This window comes from Zingiber officinale, chromosome 6A (assembly GCF_018446385.1).
Source record: "Zingiber officinale cultivar Zhangliang chromosome 6A, Zo_v1.1, whole genome shotgun sequence".
Taxonomy (NCBI): domain Eukaryota; kingdom Viridiplantae; phylum Streptophyta; class Magnoliopsida; order Zingiberales; family Zingiberaceae; genus Zingiber; species Zingiber officinale.
This window is the reverse complement of record NC_055997.1, coordinates 123,193,889-123,210,601: the sequence shown is the minus strand read 5'-3', so window position 1 is coordinate 123,210,601 and position 16,713 is coordinate 123,193,889. Positions and strand designations below refer to the sequence as shown.

Genomic DNA, 16,713 nt, shown 5'->3' with positions numbered 1-16,713 from the left:
GAACATGGCAGAAAGTAACAATTATTCAGCACTCAAAAGCATCTTTTCAGCTTACGACACCAGTTCTAGAATGATTTACGTGAGCTCCACCCCTAATTCCGGGAGAGTATCATACAGATTTTTCATAAGTATTAAATATTTCAATTTTTTTTAACAAATATAAAACATATTAAGTTTTATAAAAACTTATGTGTAAATTTAAAATACATGGACTTGAATATTAATTTTAAGAACTGTTAAATATATAGATAATTTGTATAATAACAAAATAGATCAACATTTATATATGAACTTAAATATTTCATAATATTATTATTAATTAATTTTAAAAATGACTATTGATCTTGTCTGAAAATGAGAGAGATGACACGCTTTGCAGGTAGCTGTGCTATTGACCGCATGAAGATTTTGAATTAGATGAAAAGGGACTTCTTCTTCCTCGTTGCACACACCCAAGAGAGCAAACAAAACGTTAGTGTCCAAAAATTAGGGAAGGGTTCTCTGACGAAGATCCTTTGACGCTCAAGTCAGTACAATGTCCGAGCGGGCAAATGGAGAGAAGAATAGTAGAATGTGTGCATGTAAGTAAGACTATTGAAAGGTGTGTGTACTTTGCCAATGGAGAGGACTCCCCTTTATATACCACCTCTCATAACCTTTGCAATCATAAAGTGACAGAGAATGTCAGAGATTGTCAAGTAAGGGAAGACATACAACATGGGCGATGTAACCATTCGAGGAATCTTCCGTTACCCATATGTGCACCTCTTTTGTCTTTTGTAACTTATGTCATTAATGAGGCAGTTGAAGGAATATCTTGTAGTAAGTTGTCGACTGATGGGAAGTGTAATCACCTTCGAAGTGTATAAATTGATACCAAAGAAAAGTAGCCGTCTTTATTGATGAATCCAAAAAAAAATGGTTGTTGGAAAATAAAGAGTACAAAGTCTTATATAGTGAATTATCAGAAAACCTAAACCTTAAATTTAAAAAGGTAAAAGACTAAATTGTCCTCAAGGCTATAAACAAATAATTTTAATTATATAATCTAACATCCTCCCTCAAACTCACAATGCTACAGCCAGAAATATTGAGAGTTTGTCAGATAAAAATCGGAAGCGCGAAGCGGAATGAGTCTTGGTAAACATATCATCTATCTGCAATGAGGAAGGAACAAAATGCAATATGATAGTACCAATCTGTAGATGATGACGAGTGAAATGACAATCTATCTCAATATGCTTCGTTCTCTCATGAAGAACTATATTGCGCGCAATCTGAATGACACTCTGATTATCACAATGAAGAGCAGTAGGTTTTTTAAGAAAAATTCTCATATCTACAAGCAACCAATGTAGCCAAACAATCTCACAAGTAGTGGTAGTCATGGCACGATACTCAGCTTTTGTGGAGGATCTCGAAATAATATCTTGCTTCTTACTTTTCCAAGATATAAGAGAATCTCTAAGAAAATACAGAAATCAGTGGTCGATTTACAATCCGTAAGATCACCCGCCCGATTAGCATCAGAGTATGCATAGAGCTCTAATGAGGAAGTAGAAGGGAATAAGAGACTCTAAAACTAGGTTCCCCGAAGATATCGAAGAATGCGAAGAACAGTAGCCCAATAAACTGTGGTGGGTGCAGTGACAAACTGACTAACCACATGTACAGCATACGTAATATCAGGACGAGTCATAGTGAGATAAACCAAGCTTCCCACAACTGTACGGTAGAGGTTAGGATCTGGCAAAGGAGAGCTATCTAATGGAGAGTACCTAGCATTATCTCAAGGGGAGTATCAACTACCCTGTTATCAGTGAGACGTGCACGCTCAAATAGATCAGCTATATACTTTGACTGAGACAAGAGATAACCTTTAGGTGAAGAGGCGATCTCAACCCCCAGAAAATAACATAGTAAACCCAAGTCTTTCATAGAGAAACAACAAGCTAATTCAAACTTCAAAGACTCAATTCTATCAAAATCATCACCAGTAATTATCATATCATTCATATATAAAGATAAAAGTATACGACCTGTATGCGTGCACTTGACAAATAAAGTTGAATCATGATTACTGGGATGAAAACCAAGCGAGGTAACCACCATGGAGAATTTGGCAAACCAAACACGTGGTGCTTGTTTGAGTCCATAGAGAGCTTTGCGAAGCCTGCAAACTTCACCAGATCGGTGAGCAACTCCAGGAGGAGGCACCATATACACTTCTTCTTGAAGATCACCATTTAAGAAATCAATTTTGACATCCATATATATGAGATATCTTCCATTGACGAACAGAGGCAACCACAATTAACATACGAACAGTAGTCAATTTAGCAACAGGGGCAAAAGTTTCCTCATAATCCATGTCATACTCTTGAGAGTAACCTTTAGCAATAAGACGAGCTTTATACCATTCGATAGAACCATCAGATTTAATTTTAATCTTATAGACCCAATGAGAACCAATGACACGTTTCCCTGGTGGCAGAGGTACCAAATCCCAAGTATGAGTATGATGCAGAGCAGTTAATTTCTCGTCCATAGTAATATGCCAAAGAGGATTACCAATAGCTTCTCTATAGGATAAATGCTTAGAAAGATGATAAATAGAGGCAACAAAAGAGGCAAACGAAGTAGAATAACAAGAATAAGCAAAATCAGGTAGTTTAGTAGACTTACGAAGACGTGTAGACCGACGAATAGAATTGTCCGCAATCTCTGGAGGTGAAGGAACAATCGTAGGAGGGGGAGGGGGAGGGGGAGGGGGAGGTGGAGGTGGAGGTGGAGGAGATGTCTCGAGAATACAGATTCAGTGAACCATCATGTAGAAGAGTAGTCGTGGGGGAGGCTTCGTCGATGTCGGTACTGAAGGGATCAATGCGAATAAGATTTGCATGAGTCATGTTATATGATAGAAGAGGTATGGAGAAGAAAGGAATATGCTCAAGAAACACAATATGACAAGAGACATATAATTTTTTATTAACTGGATCAAAACAACAATATCCCTTTTGACCAATACCATAACCAAGGAAAACACACAAAGCAGACTTAGAGGACAACTTATCATGCTCAACATGTGGTCAGAGAACAAAATAGGTACAATCAAAAACACATAAAGAGGAATAATCAAGAGCATGACCATATAATTTTTGAAAAGGAGACAAACTTGAATTGTGAGAAGTTGGAATCCTATTAATTACATGAGTAGTAGTAAGAACTACTTCTCCCCAAAAAATACTAGGAACATCTGCAGACAATAAGAATAAACGAGTTGTCTCAATAAGATGTCTATATTTTCTCTTTGCAACCCCATTATATTCAGGTGTTTCTCGACACGAGGTTTGATGTATAGTACCTTCTGATGTAAGTAAATGAGAAAAATTATTGGAAGTGTATTCACCCCCCAAATCATAATGAAAATACTTGATAACTGTTGAATGTTGAGTTTTGACAAGAACTTTAAAGTTATTAAAAATAGTAAGATAATCATATCTATGTTTCATAAGATAAACTCAATTATAGCGAGTGCAATCATCAATAAAAAAACATAATATCTTGATCCCCTTTTGTAGTAACAAGAGAAGGCCCCACACATCAGAATGAACAAGATCAAAAGAATTAGGAGAAAAAAGATAGACTTCTATTAAAAGGTAATGCAGAAAATTTTGTCAGTTTACAACCACTACAATCTGAAATATCATAACTTTTTAAAGTTCCTTATACTCCAGTCGAAGCTAAAAATTATAAATGAGAGGCTGAAACATGACCTAGATGAGTATGCCACAAGTAAAAATTGGAAGAAGAACGACTCAATTGGAAAGATGACAAATCAACACTAGAAGCTGCAACATTTAGTACTTGAAGCTTATTCAAGACACACAATCCCCCTTGCCTACGACCTATCCCAATCACCTTCTGAGATCGCGGGTCCTGCACATAACAATTGAATAAAGAAAAATATATTAAATATCTAGACTTAGACAATTGACTAACAGAAATAAGATTAAGTGTAAGACTAGGAATATAATAGACATCAGAAAGAGACAAACAAGTTGTAACAACAAAACCAACACCTAATAATGGCATTGGAGTACCATCAGCCGTCATAACTGATAAAGATAAATTAGAAGATAAGGAGACAAAAGATGATAAGTTAGGTGGCATATGATGAGAAGCTCCAGAATCTAAGATCCATAAACAGGAAGATATATCTGATATACCGGAGGATGATAAACTTATATGAGAAGAAGCAGACATGGCAGAGGGTTGTGAAACAAGGAATTGTTGAAACTGCTCAAGCATATAAGGATCCAAAGAGGAGGCAACCACTGCATTATTAGACTGAGATAGTCCATTTGACGACTGTTGTGGTTGATTACCAGATTTCCATGAAGCATTCTGATATAGCAATGGTGGTTGTTGAGGTCGTTAACGTTGCTGCTGATATTGTTGTTGTGGTGGTCGTTTTTGCTGCTGCGGTAGTTTACCTTTGTTCAACAATAATAGATATTGAGACTTCCAATGTCCTTTTTCTTTGTAATAAGCACACTCATCACTAGAAATCTTCGAAGTCAACCTACTTTGATTATATGACATAGACTACTGTGGTGCTGCAAAAATAGATGACATAGATGGTGCAATAGTCCTCTTATCAACCTGAGACTTAAGCCAAATTTCCTTAGCTAGCAATTCATGTACTATTGAATCAACTGAAGGAAGAGGACTATGATGCAAAATTGTTCCACGCAATCTTTCAAAGTCATCACGAAGAGCCATCAAGAATTGGACCAGACGTTGCTCTTATCTACGAGTGACATAAGCTGGGAATGCTCGCAATTCTGAGGATTCTATGAGACCTAGTTGATCCCATAGTTCCGACATGGCAGAATAAAAATCTCAGATCACCATATCTTGCTATCGAAGTGCACGTATATCTGCTTCTAATTGATATTATTTGGCGAAGTTAGACTGCGTGTATAATCTTGCTAGATGATCTCAAACCTCTTTGGCTTCTCATACTTGGCCAACTGAGCACCAATGGAGTGAGAAATAAAATTATTAATACATGTAATAATCTTTGCATTATCGATCTCCCAAACATCTAACGACTTTACATAATCATCATCATTAATGTCCGTAGATTGAACTCACACATCTGAAACATATCCCTATATAGATTTTTCTCGCAAAAAAAATTTCATAACATATCTCCAATACGAATAATTTTTTCCATCCAATCGGGCACTGATCGATTGAAGCGAATCTTCTATGTGACCACTCATGATGATAGAACAAATTGTGTTCATGAATAACCGAACACTAAACAAAATCAAGTATTCCGAAAGCAAAAGAAATCCAATAAAAAATGTATGGTTGCACCAAAAAAACTGTGGATCGAATTAACAGTTCTTCAATCTAACTATCAAAAACATAGAGATGAAGGATCTGATATCATATAGAAATTGATACCAAAGAAAAGTAACCGTCTTTATTGATGAATTCAAAAAATGAGTTGTTAGAAAATTAAGAGTACAAAGTCTTATATAGTGAATTATCAGAAAACTTAAACCCTAAATTAAAAAGGTAAAAGACTAAATTGCCCTCAAGGTTATAAACAAATAATTTTAATTATATAATCTAACACGAAGAAAGTTCTAGTGAATGCTAATATTACAATAGAGGAATATTCTCTGATAAAATGATTGCTACTCTGATAGGTTATTATAATTCTTTGATCATATTGTCTATTGAGTGTATCTCACCCAGATCTATAAATCGACCAACTATATATCCGTCTTTCCCTTACGCTGTTCGGTTATTCACTTGGTGGTGCTGGAGATCTGTTTTGGACGTAATATTAAGCTAAGTCCCCTAGGTCTAGTCAGTTCTTTAGTCGATCGACCATATACTGGGATACTTACCTCTAAGGAATGAGGAACTGAGTCTCTAGAGATTTGATCGGTACTTTAAATCGATCGTCCATATGAGAGAAGACTTGCCTTTGAAGTGAGAACCTGAGATATGGAAGTCCTACCGAGTTTATAAGGAGAATTGCTTTTTTGTATGTATAAGAGATAAGCATGCTAAGCTGTGTAAATTTGAACTAAGATATTAACAATTCTATATGAAGGAGGACTGGCATATGAGAAAACTCATTGGGTCAACTGCAGTGTGGTCGATCGGTCATATGTTGAAACACTTGTACTGAGCAGGAAGTTGGGTCCCCTTATTCCAGTCAGATGTATGACCAGACGGACCTGCGATAAGTTAGACATCCCTTAAAACTCGATCGGCTATCGACTGCTCGGATATATGATAAATGTCTTAATACATTAATGAGGTGCTAGGTTCCCTAAGTCCGACCGGCTCATGGGCCAGCCGTCCCCGCACTAAGGGCCTTAGCACTGGGCAAATAGCAAAATCTCGTGGAGAATGACATGTTGACTGTCACATTATCTTAACTTTGACTATTATATTATACCCGGGTCCATCCGTAATATTCCGTATTGGATATAAAGATAAAATCTACATTTCCATTTCTAAAAAAATTAAATGAATGCATTAAAGAAAAATAAATATTTATTAGTTTTTTGAAAAAAAATAATAATTTAAAATGTAGTATATATTCATAGAATAAGATAGAACCTCGAAGCATTGAACTCTTGTACGAGATACAGACATTTTATATATATATATATATATATATATAATCTAGGAGTGTTACTCTTATATATGTGCTTTACCAATTTGATGGATTAACAGTCCCTTTTGAACTACGATCTTAGAATCTCTAATTACCATTCTTGAATTACTACAATTTGATTGTATTTATAAATTCTAGTCTCTTTTGTCTTAATGCATTTAAACTGTTTTTGCAACTAACAAACGTGCATGGTCAAAAGCTAAAGTGACCATGCTTTGAGGCATAATTCACTTAGTGGATTCACTAATTCTTTCATGAATGAAGAAATTTGATAAAGCCCAATCAGGGTTAAGGTGGACAACACTTTCAGCTTGTCAGTGTCGGAGTATAGTATTATTCAACTAGCCACTAAACATTTGAGGTGCTTAATAATTTTAGCTTTCATTAGAATTGACATGTTCTCTAGTTTGTGCAGTTGGACTTTTACACATGTACTCATTGCATTTTCTGTAGCTAGTTTGCGTATTTCTTACTACGTATAGCCTCCACTATCATATTGTTCAAAAGTCTAATAATTGAGTTTCCTCGGAATAAGAGATATTGTCATCATAAGATCTGGGATTTGAATCTTAGTAAAGTCGAAGTGAATGTCTTCCTTATGTATTAATCATTATTCCAAAAACTAGTAATCGTCTGTGATTTACCTCCTCTATATTGGCCATGAAATGGATTGACGATGATGCTGAGAATGAGTGCATTCATCTTTTACCACCAAAAGTCTCAATTAAAGTGCGTGACGTTGGGAATATTAGATGAACCTCTGTTTGTTTTTAAGAACATGGATTTGTAGAAACTGCAAGGAGAGAAAGAACATGGGAAAGATGAGAGACGACTGTCGAATGAGAACAAGTCTCTGGCTCAAATATTTTCTAACCTCTCGCCACGTACGGTCTTCTTTCTCTGGCTAGAAGGGTCAGTCAAGATGTGTGAGTTGGGGAGTTAGGCTAGTTAGTTCGAGCAAGTGGATGGATCGAGTTGCACAAATAGTTCGAACAACTTGAGCAACTCACAAATAACGTTGAGAACTAAGGGCTTGCGGATCGGGGGTAAAAGGAGTATTTATTGATGAAAACTAAGAGCTCACAGATGAAAAGGCAGGTCGAGTAAGAGTCGATCAAATTGAAATGGAGATGATTGTGAGGAAAACATGTGTAAAATAAGTTTTCAAAGGACTCCAGCCATTATTGTACTTGTACAGTCATTTGTACTACATCAATGTGCCTTTGATGTAGTATAAACCCAAGAAATTTCACTTATCCGACCCAAATAAATGTATTTGGACACTGAATTAAAATACTTATCATTGTTGCTAAATGTATTTTTTTTTTCCACCACTGAAACAGTTGGTAATAGCAAGAAGGTAAACAAATTTGCTTTGAAGATCATCCTCAATGAGGTGATCGCCTTCCTCATTTTCCTAAAGCTAGGGGGAAGGAAGTCAATGGAATGGATATGCATGCACCGAGTGTGTTTTCACTCCATCTCTCTCCTACACCGTCCAAATAAATAATAATCAAAATAATATTCATCCCCCCACTCTCTACGAGTGATACGGTGAGAGTGACTCCGGCAGAATCAAATCTGGTCGTCAAATTGCAATATGTTTTGTCAAGTTAAGTGAACATGAGGTAATTCGTCCCCCTAGCTATAAAACGATCCTTAATTGAGCATCCATTTAAATCCAAGTGCAGGGGCAAGCTTTTTCCTTGCTCCCTACCGTTTTACTATAATTCTGTTCGATATATAGATCTTTCTTAAGAGGATGAAGATAAAGAAGGGGTGGGTAACAGTCGAAGTTGGTCGCGAGGAGGAAGGAGATAAAGGATCAGAAAAGTTCATGGTGCCATTATCTCACCTGCACCATCCACTCTTTGGCAGTCTCCTTGACAAGGCCAAGGAGGTCTATGGTTACCACTCTTCAGGCCCACTAAGAATTCCTTGCTCTGTCTATGAATTCATCGCTGTTCGACTGCAAATCGAGCAGAAGCACCGTCGCGCTCGGTCTTCCTTCCACTTGCTGCCTTGCTCAACATGCCAGTGTGTGTATAGGTGCCTACGAGTATCTGAACAATTTATACATATTTGCCCAGGAGATGAAGAACGGATTGGAGGCTCAGTATCTCTCAGTGAAATGAGACTTTCTGAAATGATGGGTTAACAAGTCACACTGTTAAACTTCAATTTTGAATCTGATAAAGAATGTTAATTATGAGGATTCTCTTTAATTTGCTATTTAAGAGAGCAAAGCTCCATTGGGTGACACAAATGTCCCAATTGATTGATCAAGGTGATACTTTGTGAAGTATGAATAATTAGGAGAGTAAAGGAGAAAATAGATGAGTGTGTTTTCTCTTAATTTGTTTGGAATGACTTGCCCACTTGATTAATCCAGTGCAATAATGATAAAAATGCACCTATATTGTGGTCGAGTCAACATTGATTGTTTTAAGGTTAACATTTGGCTAAGTCAATATTAGGTTATAAATTCGATTTTATAATGGTTAGATGATAATTATATGGGTTTTATATTAGGATGTGTTTGAAAACTTTAAAGATGAAAATCCATACAAATATTATGATAAAATTGTTAATTAATCCAATAATACATATGACTTGACTTATCTAACTTGAAAGGATGGTGCGGTATAGAAAACCTACGCGCATGACACCGCCAGCCACTTCAACTCGGGAGTTTCGGATAAAGAAGCGAAATGGCTGGCCTCTCGTCCATGGCGTCGTCGCTGCTTCCCCTCTCATCTTCGCTTCCAGTCGCTAGCAGAGGGACCTCCTTCTCGCTCCCTACCTTCATCGCCTTCCCTACTTCTTCCCCTGTCTTCAAGGTATAGCTTTTTGCCCTAATTATCTCCCCTCCCCTTTTACCCCATCCGTCGCTGATCCCAACCTCCTATTCTGACCTCGTCAACGCAGCCGCCGGGATCCCTTACCATCCGCTGCGTTCGTGTCGGCGGTGTGGAGATACCCAACAACAAACGGGTAGAATTTTCGCTACGGTACATTCACGGCATCGGCCGCGTCAGGGCCCGCCAGATCCTTTGCGACCTCTCCTTGGATAACAAGATCACCAAGGACCTCTCCGATGAGGAGCTCATCTCGCTTCGTGACGAGGTCTCCAAGTATATGATAGAAGGCGACCTTGTATGAGACTAAACCCCTCAGCTGTTTGTTGCTCGCATTGTTTTTCTTTGCGATTAAGTTGCAATTTTGATCTTCTATTTTTTTTTTAAAAAAAAATAGTCAAATAACTATTTCTTTGAGAATGAGAACAAGAAGAGAAGAAAAAAAAAATCAAACTCTTCCAGAAAACTATGACTTTAATATGTTGCTAAACTGAATTTTACTTTCTTATCAACATAATCGGTTTGATATGGAAATCTTGACCGTTTTGATGGAATGTTGATATCAAATGATAAGTTGGAATTCTAAGGAATTACCCTATGGATAGCTTCGTCAGGGGTAACGGATTTCACCGAACACATATTTTTCATGTTGGTTTCAGCCGCATGATCTTTTGAGTCTCCTCTTTTTTTGCTTCTGATGGAATTTCTTTGATATTTAGCTGTCGTATTGTTCATTCTGATCTCTGGTGTTGAACTCTATTTGCAGAAACGGTTTAACAGACTTGCAATCGAGAGGCTGAAGGAGATCAGGTGCTATAGAGGGATTAGGCACGACATGGGTCTTCCATGTCGCGGGCAAAGGACAAAGAATAACTGCCGCACACTCAAGGGCAAGAGGGTCACAGTTGCTGGGAAGAAGAAGGCCAAGTAGTCTACATTTTTTTTAGCAGGGTATGTATGTTGCATTTGGATTGTTACTACTTTGTACCATTTGAATTTGGTTAGAATTTCCCCCTCCACTGTTACCTTTTGATAAACAATTCAACTGGTGTTACCTTTGGAGATTAATCGACTCACATCGGTCTCAGGGTTTGGATACTTTCAGTGATAAAATTTAAGAATAAAACCATTTCTTTAGGTTGCCTCGTTTACAACATATATTCGGATGTCAAGGTCACCAATGCAAAGGCAGGTTTGTGCTCTTCTAGTATTTAACATCTTTTACAAAGGAAATGTAGTTGTTTATGTAATTGAGTTTCCATCTGTCATCAATTACCTAACAACTGAGGCTGCTTGTATTGGTAGAAGGTAATCTGCCTTACAATATGAACCGTTTTAAATATGTAATGTAATATAATCCAGATTACAAAAGTTAATCAGATTTTATAATCTGGATTACAAGCTAACATCATGTAATCCAATTATATTATGAGATCATCGTTAACTAAAATTTAAATATCAAATATACCCCTAATCCATTTTCAATATCAATCAATCACCGACGTCGCTTCCACCGGCCAACCGCGATTGACTGTCACCTCCAGGCACCGTTGTCAGCCGTCACCTCCGAGTGCCGTTGGCTGCCGCCGTCGGTCACCGACATCGTTGCTGCTGGCCACCGCCACCCATCGATTGCCACCTTTGGGCATTGTCGCCCGTCGTCGTTCGTCGCCTCCGGCAGAGGTCATAAGATATTTTTATTATTTTATAATAATATGAATTATATTCATTATAAAAATAATGGACATCAAACAAAAAAATATAATCATTGTTTAATCAAAATTATATACATTATATTACCAAACATAATAATGTAATCAAGATTACATTACATTATAAAATTTATTATATTACAAGCTTAATTATATTACCCAAGCAAATGATTTGGCTTCATATACATTTTCTTCTGCTATATCCATATAACTGTTTTAGGTAGACTTAAATGTAAATAAGTATTGAATTTAACCCATTGATGTGCATTTGTAAACTTCACATTTTTTTTTTATTTATATGCATATCTGTAATTCATGAAATTGCTGCATAAATCTTGGCATAAACTTAATTCACTTATTCTATTGGAGTCCTCAGAGAGTTATGCATTGCTTTCCTAATGGATCCTTTATTTGTTTTATGCACATAAAGGTTGACATATCAAATCCCTTTCTATGGTAATGTTATCTGAAACTAGCAACATTGCTATCTATTTATTAGTCTAACTTTTTCCCTTTAATTGGTGACAATAAGCAAGTCAGATTTGTAACTATAATTGTTCAAGTGCAACATCTTCAGTCTGCAGTTGTTTGTATAGTTGTTCATGTTTTCCTTTTGCTTGTTACTCATCGTTGAGCATCAATGGCTTCAGTTGGATCAGTAACTTCATAATTCAGTGATCGACTTGGATGTAGATCGTCAGCTGAGTTTGGAGGTGATTGACAATATGTTTGGAAGTCCTTGAGTTTCTTTGATTTATTAGAAGTGTGGTGGGAAAGCAGAACAAAGAGATAAAAGACTCGTTTGAAATTTGAATTGATGAAATTGGAATGTGACACCTCAGCATTGTGCACAATATATAATACCTCTCGGTGCATTTCCTGTGTGTGATTCTATCCAGGTAGTTGAATAATTTTAGCACTCCCTGGATATTTTAAGGAAAGTAAAAAAAAAATGTTAAAAAGAAATGAGTTCGGTGTGCTCCTATACCTCAATGAACATGCACAAATGCCCAACTAGCTGAGCGTGAAAATTCAGCAGCAGCCGCCGGCGGTAGCAACCCTAAGTTGCCTCTATAGTTAGGTACAATGCTTCCTTTTATCTGTGTTCTTCGTCTTGGACGAAGATTTTACTTATGAAGTCCTGAAACCTCCGCGAGTACAGCTTCGGGTCCACTGCAGAGATGGAATTGGGATTGACCTGCAATGATTTGTAGGCATGTTCCAACTTTTTGGCAATGTCGTAGTCCTGAAGGATGTCGATTATACCAAAGCAGAGGAGCACGCTGTGGAGCTCATCGCTTGCTCTAGGTGTTGACATCCCACTACTAACTGGGAGAAACGTCTCGAATCGACTTCTAATTCGCTCTGCTCTCGCCGGCACGTTTGTTCCCGACTGTTTCCTGTTCATTAAAAGATTCAACGCGGCATCTGAGAAAACGTGTATTGAAATGAAGAAAATGTAATCTATGTTTTCTTGTAAGCGCTACACTTGGAGCACATGACCAATGTTAGCAAACTAGAAAAGTTCAGCGAGATCGTGACGAAAACCACACCATTCCATTTAAATAGGAGAGAAACAGAATCGGTCGTTGGTCACTGGTTGACATTGAATTTTAAAAATACTAAGCTTTCAAGGGTCTCATTAAAAACAAGTTCGATCATGCAAAGCATTACGCAATTTAATGGTCGTTGACAAATGACAATGAACAGGATATTCTCTAGCCAAGGTCATACCAATATTATTTTATTTCTGGTATTTTAAAATCTCTTGTGATTTACACTTGCCATTTTAACTTCATAATTTTATAAGTATGGTTAAAATATCCCTATAGTTCACTATATCGTTTTACCTATGACACTTATCGATTCATTTGTTTATGTGGACATTTCTACAAGCATGAAGGAGATGAATTGATAAATACGTGTGAAAGTGTAGATTAGTGAACTATAGGAGGCATTTAGATAACGGTTATCAAAGTGAGTATAGGGGATAAAGCAACGATAACATAAGAGGCCTTTCAAAATAACAAATTCTAATGCAGCACTAATAACCTTTGCTAATCGAATTCTGAGTCAAGAAAGAGATGGTAGGCCTACCGTGTGTCCAGAGTTTGATCCATCCTTTGGCAATCGGATGCTAAGAAAGGTAGTTCGGAGCAAGGTTCTCGTTGAAATGATTCCTTCTTGTATGACACTGATTAAGCAGCATTGCTTCATTAGATCAATGTCAGATAGCCCACGTGTTATCTTCAAGAAAGAAATCAGGCTATTACAAGTCTATCAACTTACCTGGTGAAGTATGACTAGGTGATAGGAAGTGAACACCCACCAAGAGACTATAATCCATAATCCCCTCTGATTCTAAGAACTCACAGTCCTTTTTAATTTGCCTACGGGCACAAGCATGGTTCTCTCAGAGAAACAAAAATGTTGAATGAATCCAAGTGTTGGAATCAACCAAACTTCAAGTTGTAAAATGAGAACTTACTCAAGAAGCTCAGAGTAGCACGAATTTTGTAGATGAAATATAAAATCGAGATCAAGATCTTTGAGTGTAGTTGTCTCATCAATCTCCTCCTCATTCTTCTCAGTTGTCCTACCATGGGATGAACCCTTCAAGTCAAACCTTCTATGTATTTGATACTCGGAGTAGAATACATTACCCATAACAACAAACCGGACCTGCTTTAGTCAATCAGAAATACAGCATAAGGTCAGAGAATCACCAACGGATACATAATTATTGTAAAAAAAAAAAAAGAAACTAATACAAAAATATATATTGGTTAGTAGAAGATACAGTGTTTAATGAAAACCTTTTGACCACCCATAGGCTTAACGCAATGCACCCCGTAGAATCGGGTCACCAGTGATTTCTCATGCTGGCATACATGTCGGAAATAACTGGGCAACATCCTAATGAGTACCTGATAAAGAAAAGTAAATCAATGGAGTGGGCTATTAACGACTAAGAAGACTAGTCATCAACATTCATGGGAAGATGATGATCAATTTTACTCAAACACTTCAACTTCAGAGAATTTTTCCTGTAGAATGAATCAGAACGAGGGGACTGGATGCTCGAGAGTTCTGGTTAACTCAATCCCTCGTGTAGAAAAGTCGGATAATAACTAACCTTGAGTTCTGATTTTTTTACTGTCTTGATCACGAAACGATCATCCTGCGTTAGAAAGAAGAAGCTCCCGCTTTTCCCAGGGGATGAAAGCTCCCTCAATGCATCATTTCCACAAATGGCTAGCATGTAATCTGCCGGATCCACTGAAAACAATTTTCTTAGGCGCCTGCAATCCAGGAACCAAATCAGATAGAAATTCCCTTATGCTTCGTAAATGCACACTGATTAAATCGGTCCACTAAAAGTACTTGAAGACCATAGGGCAATAGTCTCTCCAACGGAACTCCGGTGACTGGTGAGGAGGAGTTATCTTCGTTCCTTCAGGAGGGAACCTCGTCCAGGACTTCTTCCTCGGATCAAAATCTGTCTGCTTCAGCTCCCTCGACTGTGCCGAACCAGGCTTCCCGATTGTGTAGCTGAACAAAAAACATAAATTTTTTTTTACCAAACAATAAATCACCTGGATTTTCAAGTAAATACCAATTATTCAGCTCTTTAGTCATTTACCTAATGCCTAATTGGAGGTTCAACATCAGGTCGTAGTTCTTGTGCCCTTTCGATATCGTCTGCCCCGGCTTTTTTGCCTCCGCCGTTGGCCACGCGCTGGAACTCTGTAGCCGTTTCACGGTTCCAATGAGACTTCCGCTATCATTAGATGATTCGTCCCTGTACAACAAAGACGACTCGAGGCTGTCGACGACATTGTAAGTGATATCCCCGGCCTCGGAGTTCGAATCCCAGATGCAGATTCTGGGGTAGTTCTTTTCCGCTGCCAAGCTGCCCTGCTGTGGTGATCGCTGGGATCCATCGATCGACCACCCATTCGTGGACGAATGGGACATCGGTGTTGCCGGAGCCGATCTATTATCCAGCTGAAAGAAGGGAGAGAAACCTCTCCTCCCAGCAGGGGTCTCTTTCCGCGATGCCACTCCGGTGCCTCCCTCTAGGGCATTGGGGTCGCCGCCACTCCAGCTGTCGATGTAACAGCTACCGTCGGGACCGGTAAAAGCACCGCTGCCCTTTAGGGCGGCGCCATTCTCCCACTGGCCGACGCAGCTGTTGCCGTTGGGCCAGATGAAGGTGCCGCGGCCGTGGATAACGCCGCCGCGCCACTCGCCCACGTACTGGTTGCCGTTTCGCCACAGGCAACGCCCATGACCCTCCTGGAGGTTGCAGCGCCACGTACCCTCGTAGTAGTCGCCGTTGGCATAGGACTTACTGCCGAAACCCTGCTTGCGGTCGGCCGCCCACTGGCCGTGGTAGGTGTCGCCATCGGCGCCGGTGAAGGTACCAACGCCATCCATCCGGCCCGATTGGAACTCGCCCTCGTAGGTGGCGCCCGACGGCCAGGAGAGCTTCCCCTTCCCGGAGGGCTTCCCCCTCAACCAGTCCCCCTCGTACATACATCCGTCTGCCCATAGGTACTTCCCACGCCCGTGAGGCGCGCTGCCGGCGAACCCACCGGTATACAAGTCCCCGTTGGGAAGCACCTTCTCCACGACGGCCTCCTCCTCCTCTTCAGAGGGATCGACCGCTGGGGTCACTCTCCGCCCACCACCCCCACCGTGAGAATGAGATCTTCCCCTTGCCTGTGAGGGGGGCTTCTCTGCCACGTCTTCCACCGTGTTACTCGCCATTCGCTCATCATCGGAAGGCCGCCGCATTCTACCACTCCGACACCGCCTTCGTCGAGAAAACGCCTTAATAACTTGGAGTTGCTTCGTGCATTACCCACAAATGAAGGCCAATACAGCGTTATTTTACTCCGATCAACCACCCCATCCCTCAAAATCCGCAAAGAATAAGGAAACTCTCCTCCGAACCTAAATTCCGAAGAAAATTCTAAGAAATCGCGACGAAGAGGAGGAGGAAGAGCCGCCCTCCGCGGCGTTTACCTTCCCTTGAAGTCTGGCAGCTGGCTGGGAAATCGAGATGAGGAAGTAGTAATATTAACAATATGCGACAAGCTTTTTAGTTTAAATGACCTCAATGGCCCTGGATTAGACCAAGAATTACTGGACACGTCTGCGGTCTGCCTTCCAACTGTCACCCAAACCTGATGAAAAAGTTTGATCTTTTTGACGCGTGGCAGATATCTGAGACTGATGATGTGGCCCGGTCGCGTGACACGGACGCCGTGTCGGTTTCGAAACCCGATATGGTACATATCTTTTCCGGTATTTTTTTGTTGCTAATACGGGAGAGAGATATCTACTATTACTACCTAATGTCGGCGCTTATATATGCCGGCATCGGTAGAGTAGTTACCATATGTGGATAAGGATGGCAAATCCT

General features: G+C 39.3%; 2 protein-coding genes across 6 annotated transcripts; one reads left to right on the top strand and one right to left on the bottom strand.

Moving 5' to 3' along the window:
* The first annotated feature begins 9,359 nt into the window (after nucleotides 1-9,359).
* LOC121997861 (30S ribosomal protein S13, chloroplastic-like) lies at nucleotides 9,360-10,646 on the top strand. Its single transcript, XM_042552525.1, has 3 exons — nucleotides 9,360-9,552; nucleotides 9,641-9,868; nucleotides 10,337-10,646. Exons 1-3 carry the CDS (start codon nucleotides 9,424-9,426, stop codon nucleotides 10,499-10,501), a joined length of 522 nt encoding a protein of 173 aa, XP_042408459.1. The 5' UTR covers nucleotides 9,360-9,423; the 3' UTR covers nucleotides 10,502-10,646.
* Nucleotides 10,647-12,066: 1,420 nt separating this feature from the next.
* Nucleotides 12,067-16,336, bottom strand: LOC121997859 (phosphatidylinositol 4-phosphate 5-kinase 1-like). Of its 5 annotated transcripts, none has more exons than XM_042552519.1 (8): nucleotides 14,926-16,336; nucleotides 14,667-14,834; nucleotides 14,419-14,584; nucleotides 14,099-14,209; nucleotides 13,771-13,967; nucleotides 13,572-13,672; nucleotides 13,380-13,476; nucleotides 12,067-12,682 (listed from the first exon to the last, which is right to left on the bottom strand). In XM_042552519.1, exons 1-8 carry the CDS (start codon nucleotides 16,080-16,082, stop codon nucleotides 12,379-12,381), a joined length of 2,301 nt encoding a protein of 766 aa, XP_042408453.1. In that variant the 5' UTR covers nucleotides 16,083-16,336; the 3' UTR covers nucleotides 12,067-12,378. The 5 variants fall into 5 exon arrangements, 3 of the variants coding, with proteins under 3 accessions (XP_042408453.1, XP_042408454.1, XP_042408455.1); XM_042552520.1 differs by having other exon boundaries at nucleotides 13,771-13,964; XM_042552521.1 differs by having other exon boundaries at nucleotides 12,524-12,682; nucleotides 13,380-13,493.
* Between the last annotated feature and the right edge of the window lie 377 nt (nucleotides 16,337-16,713).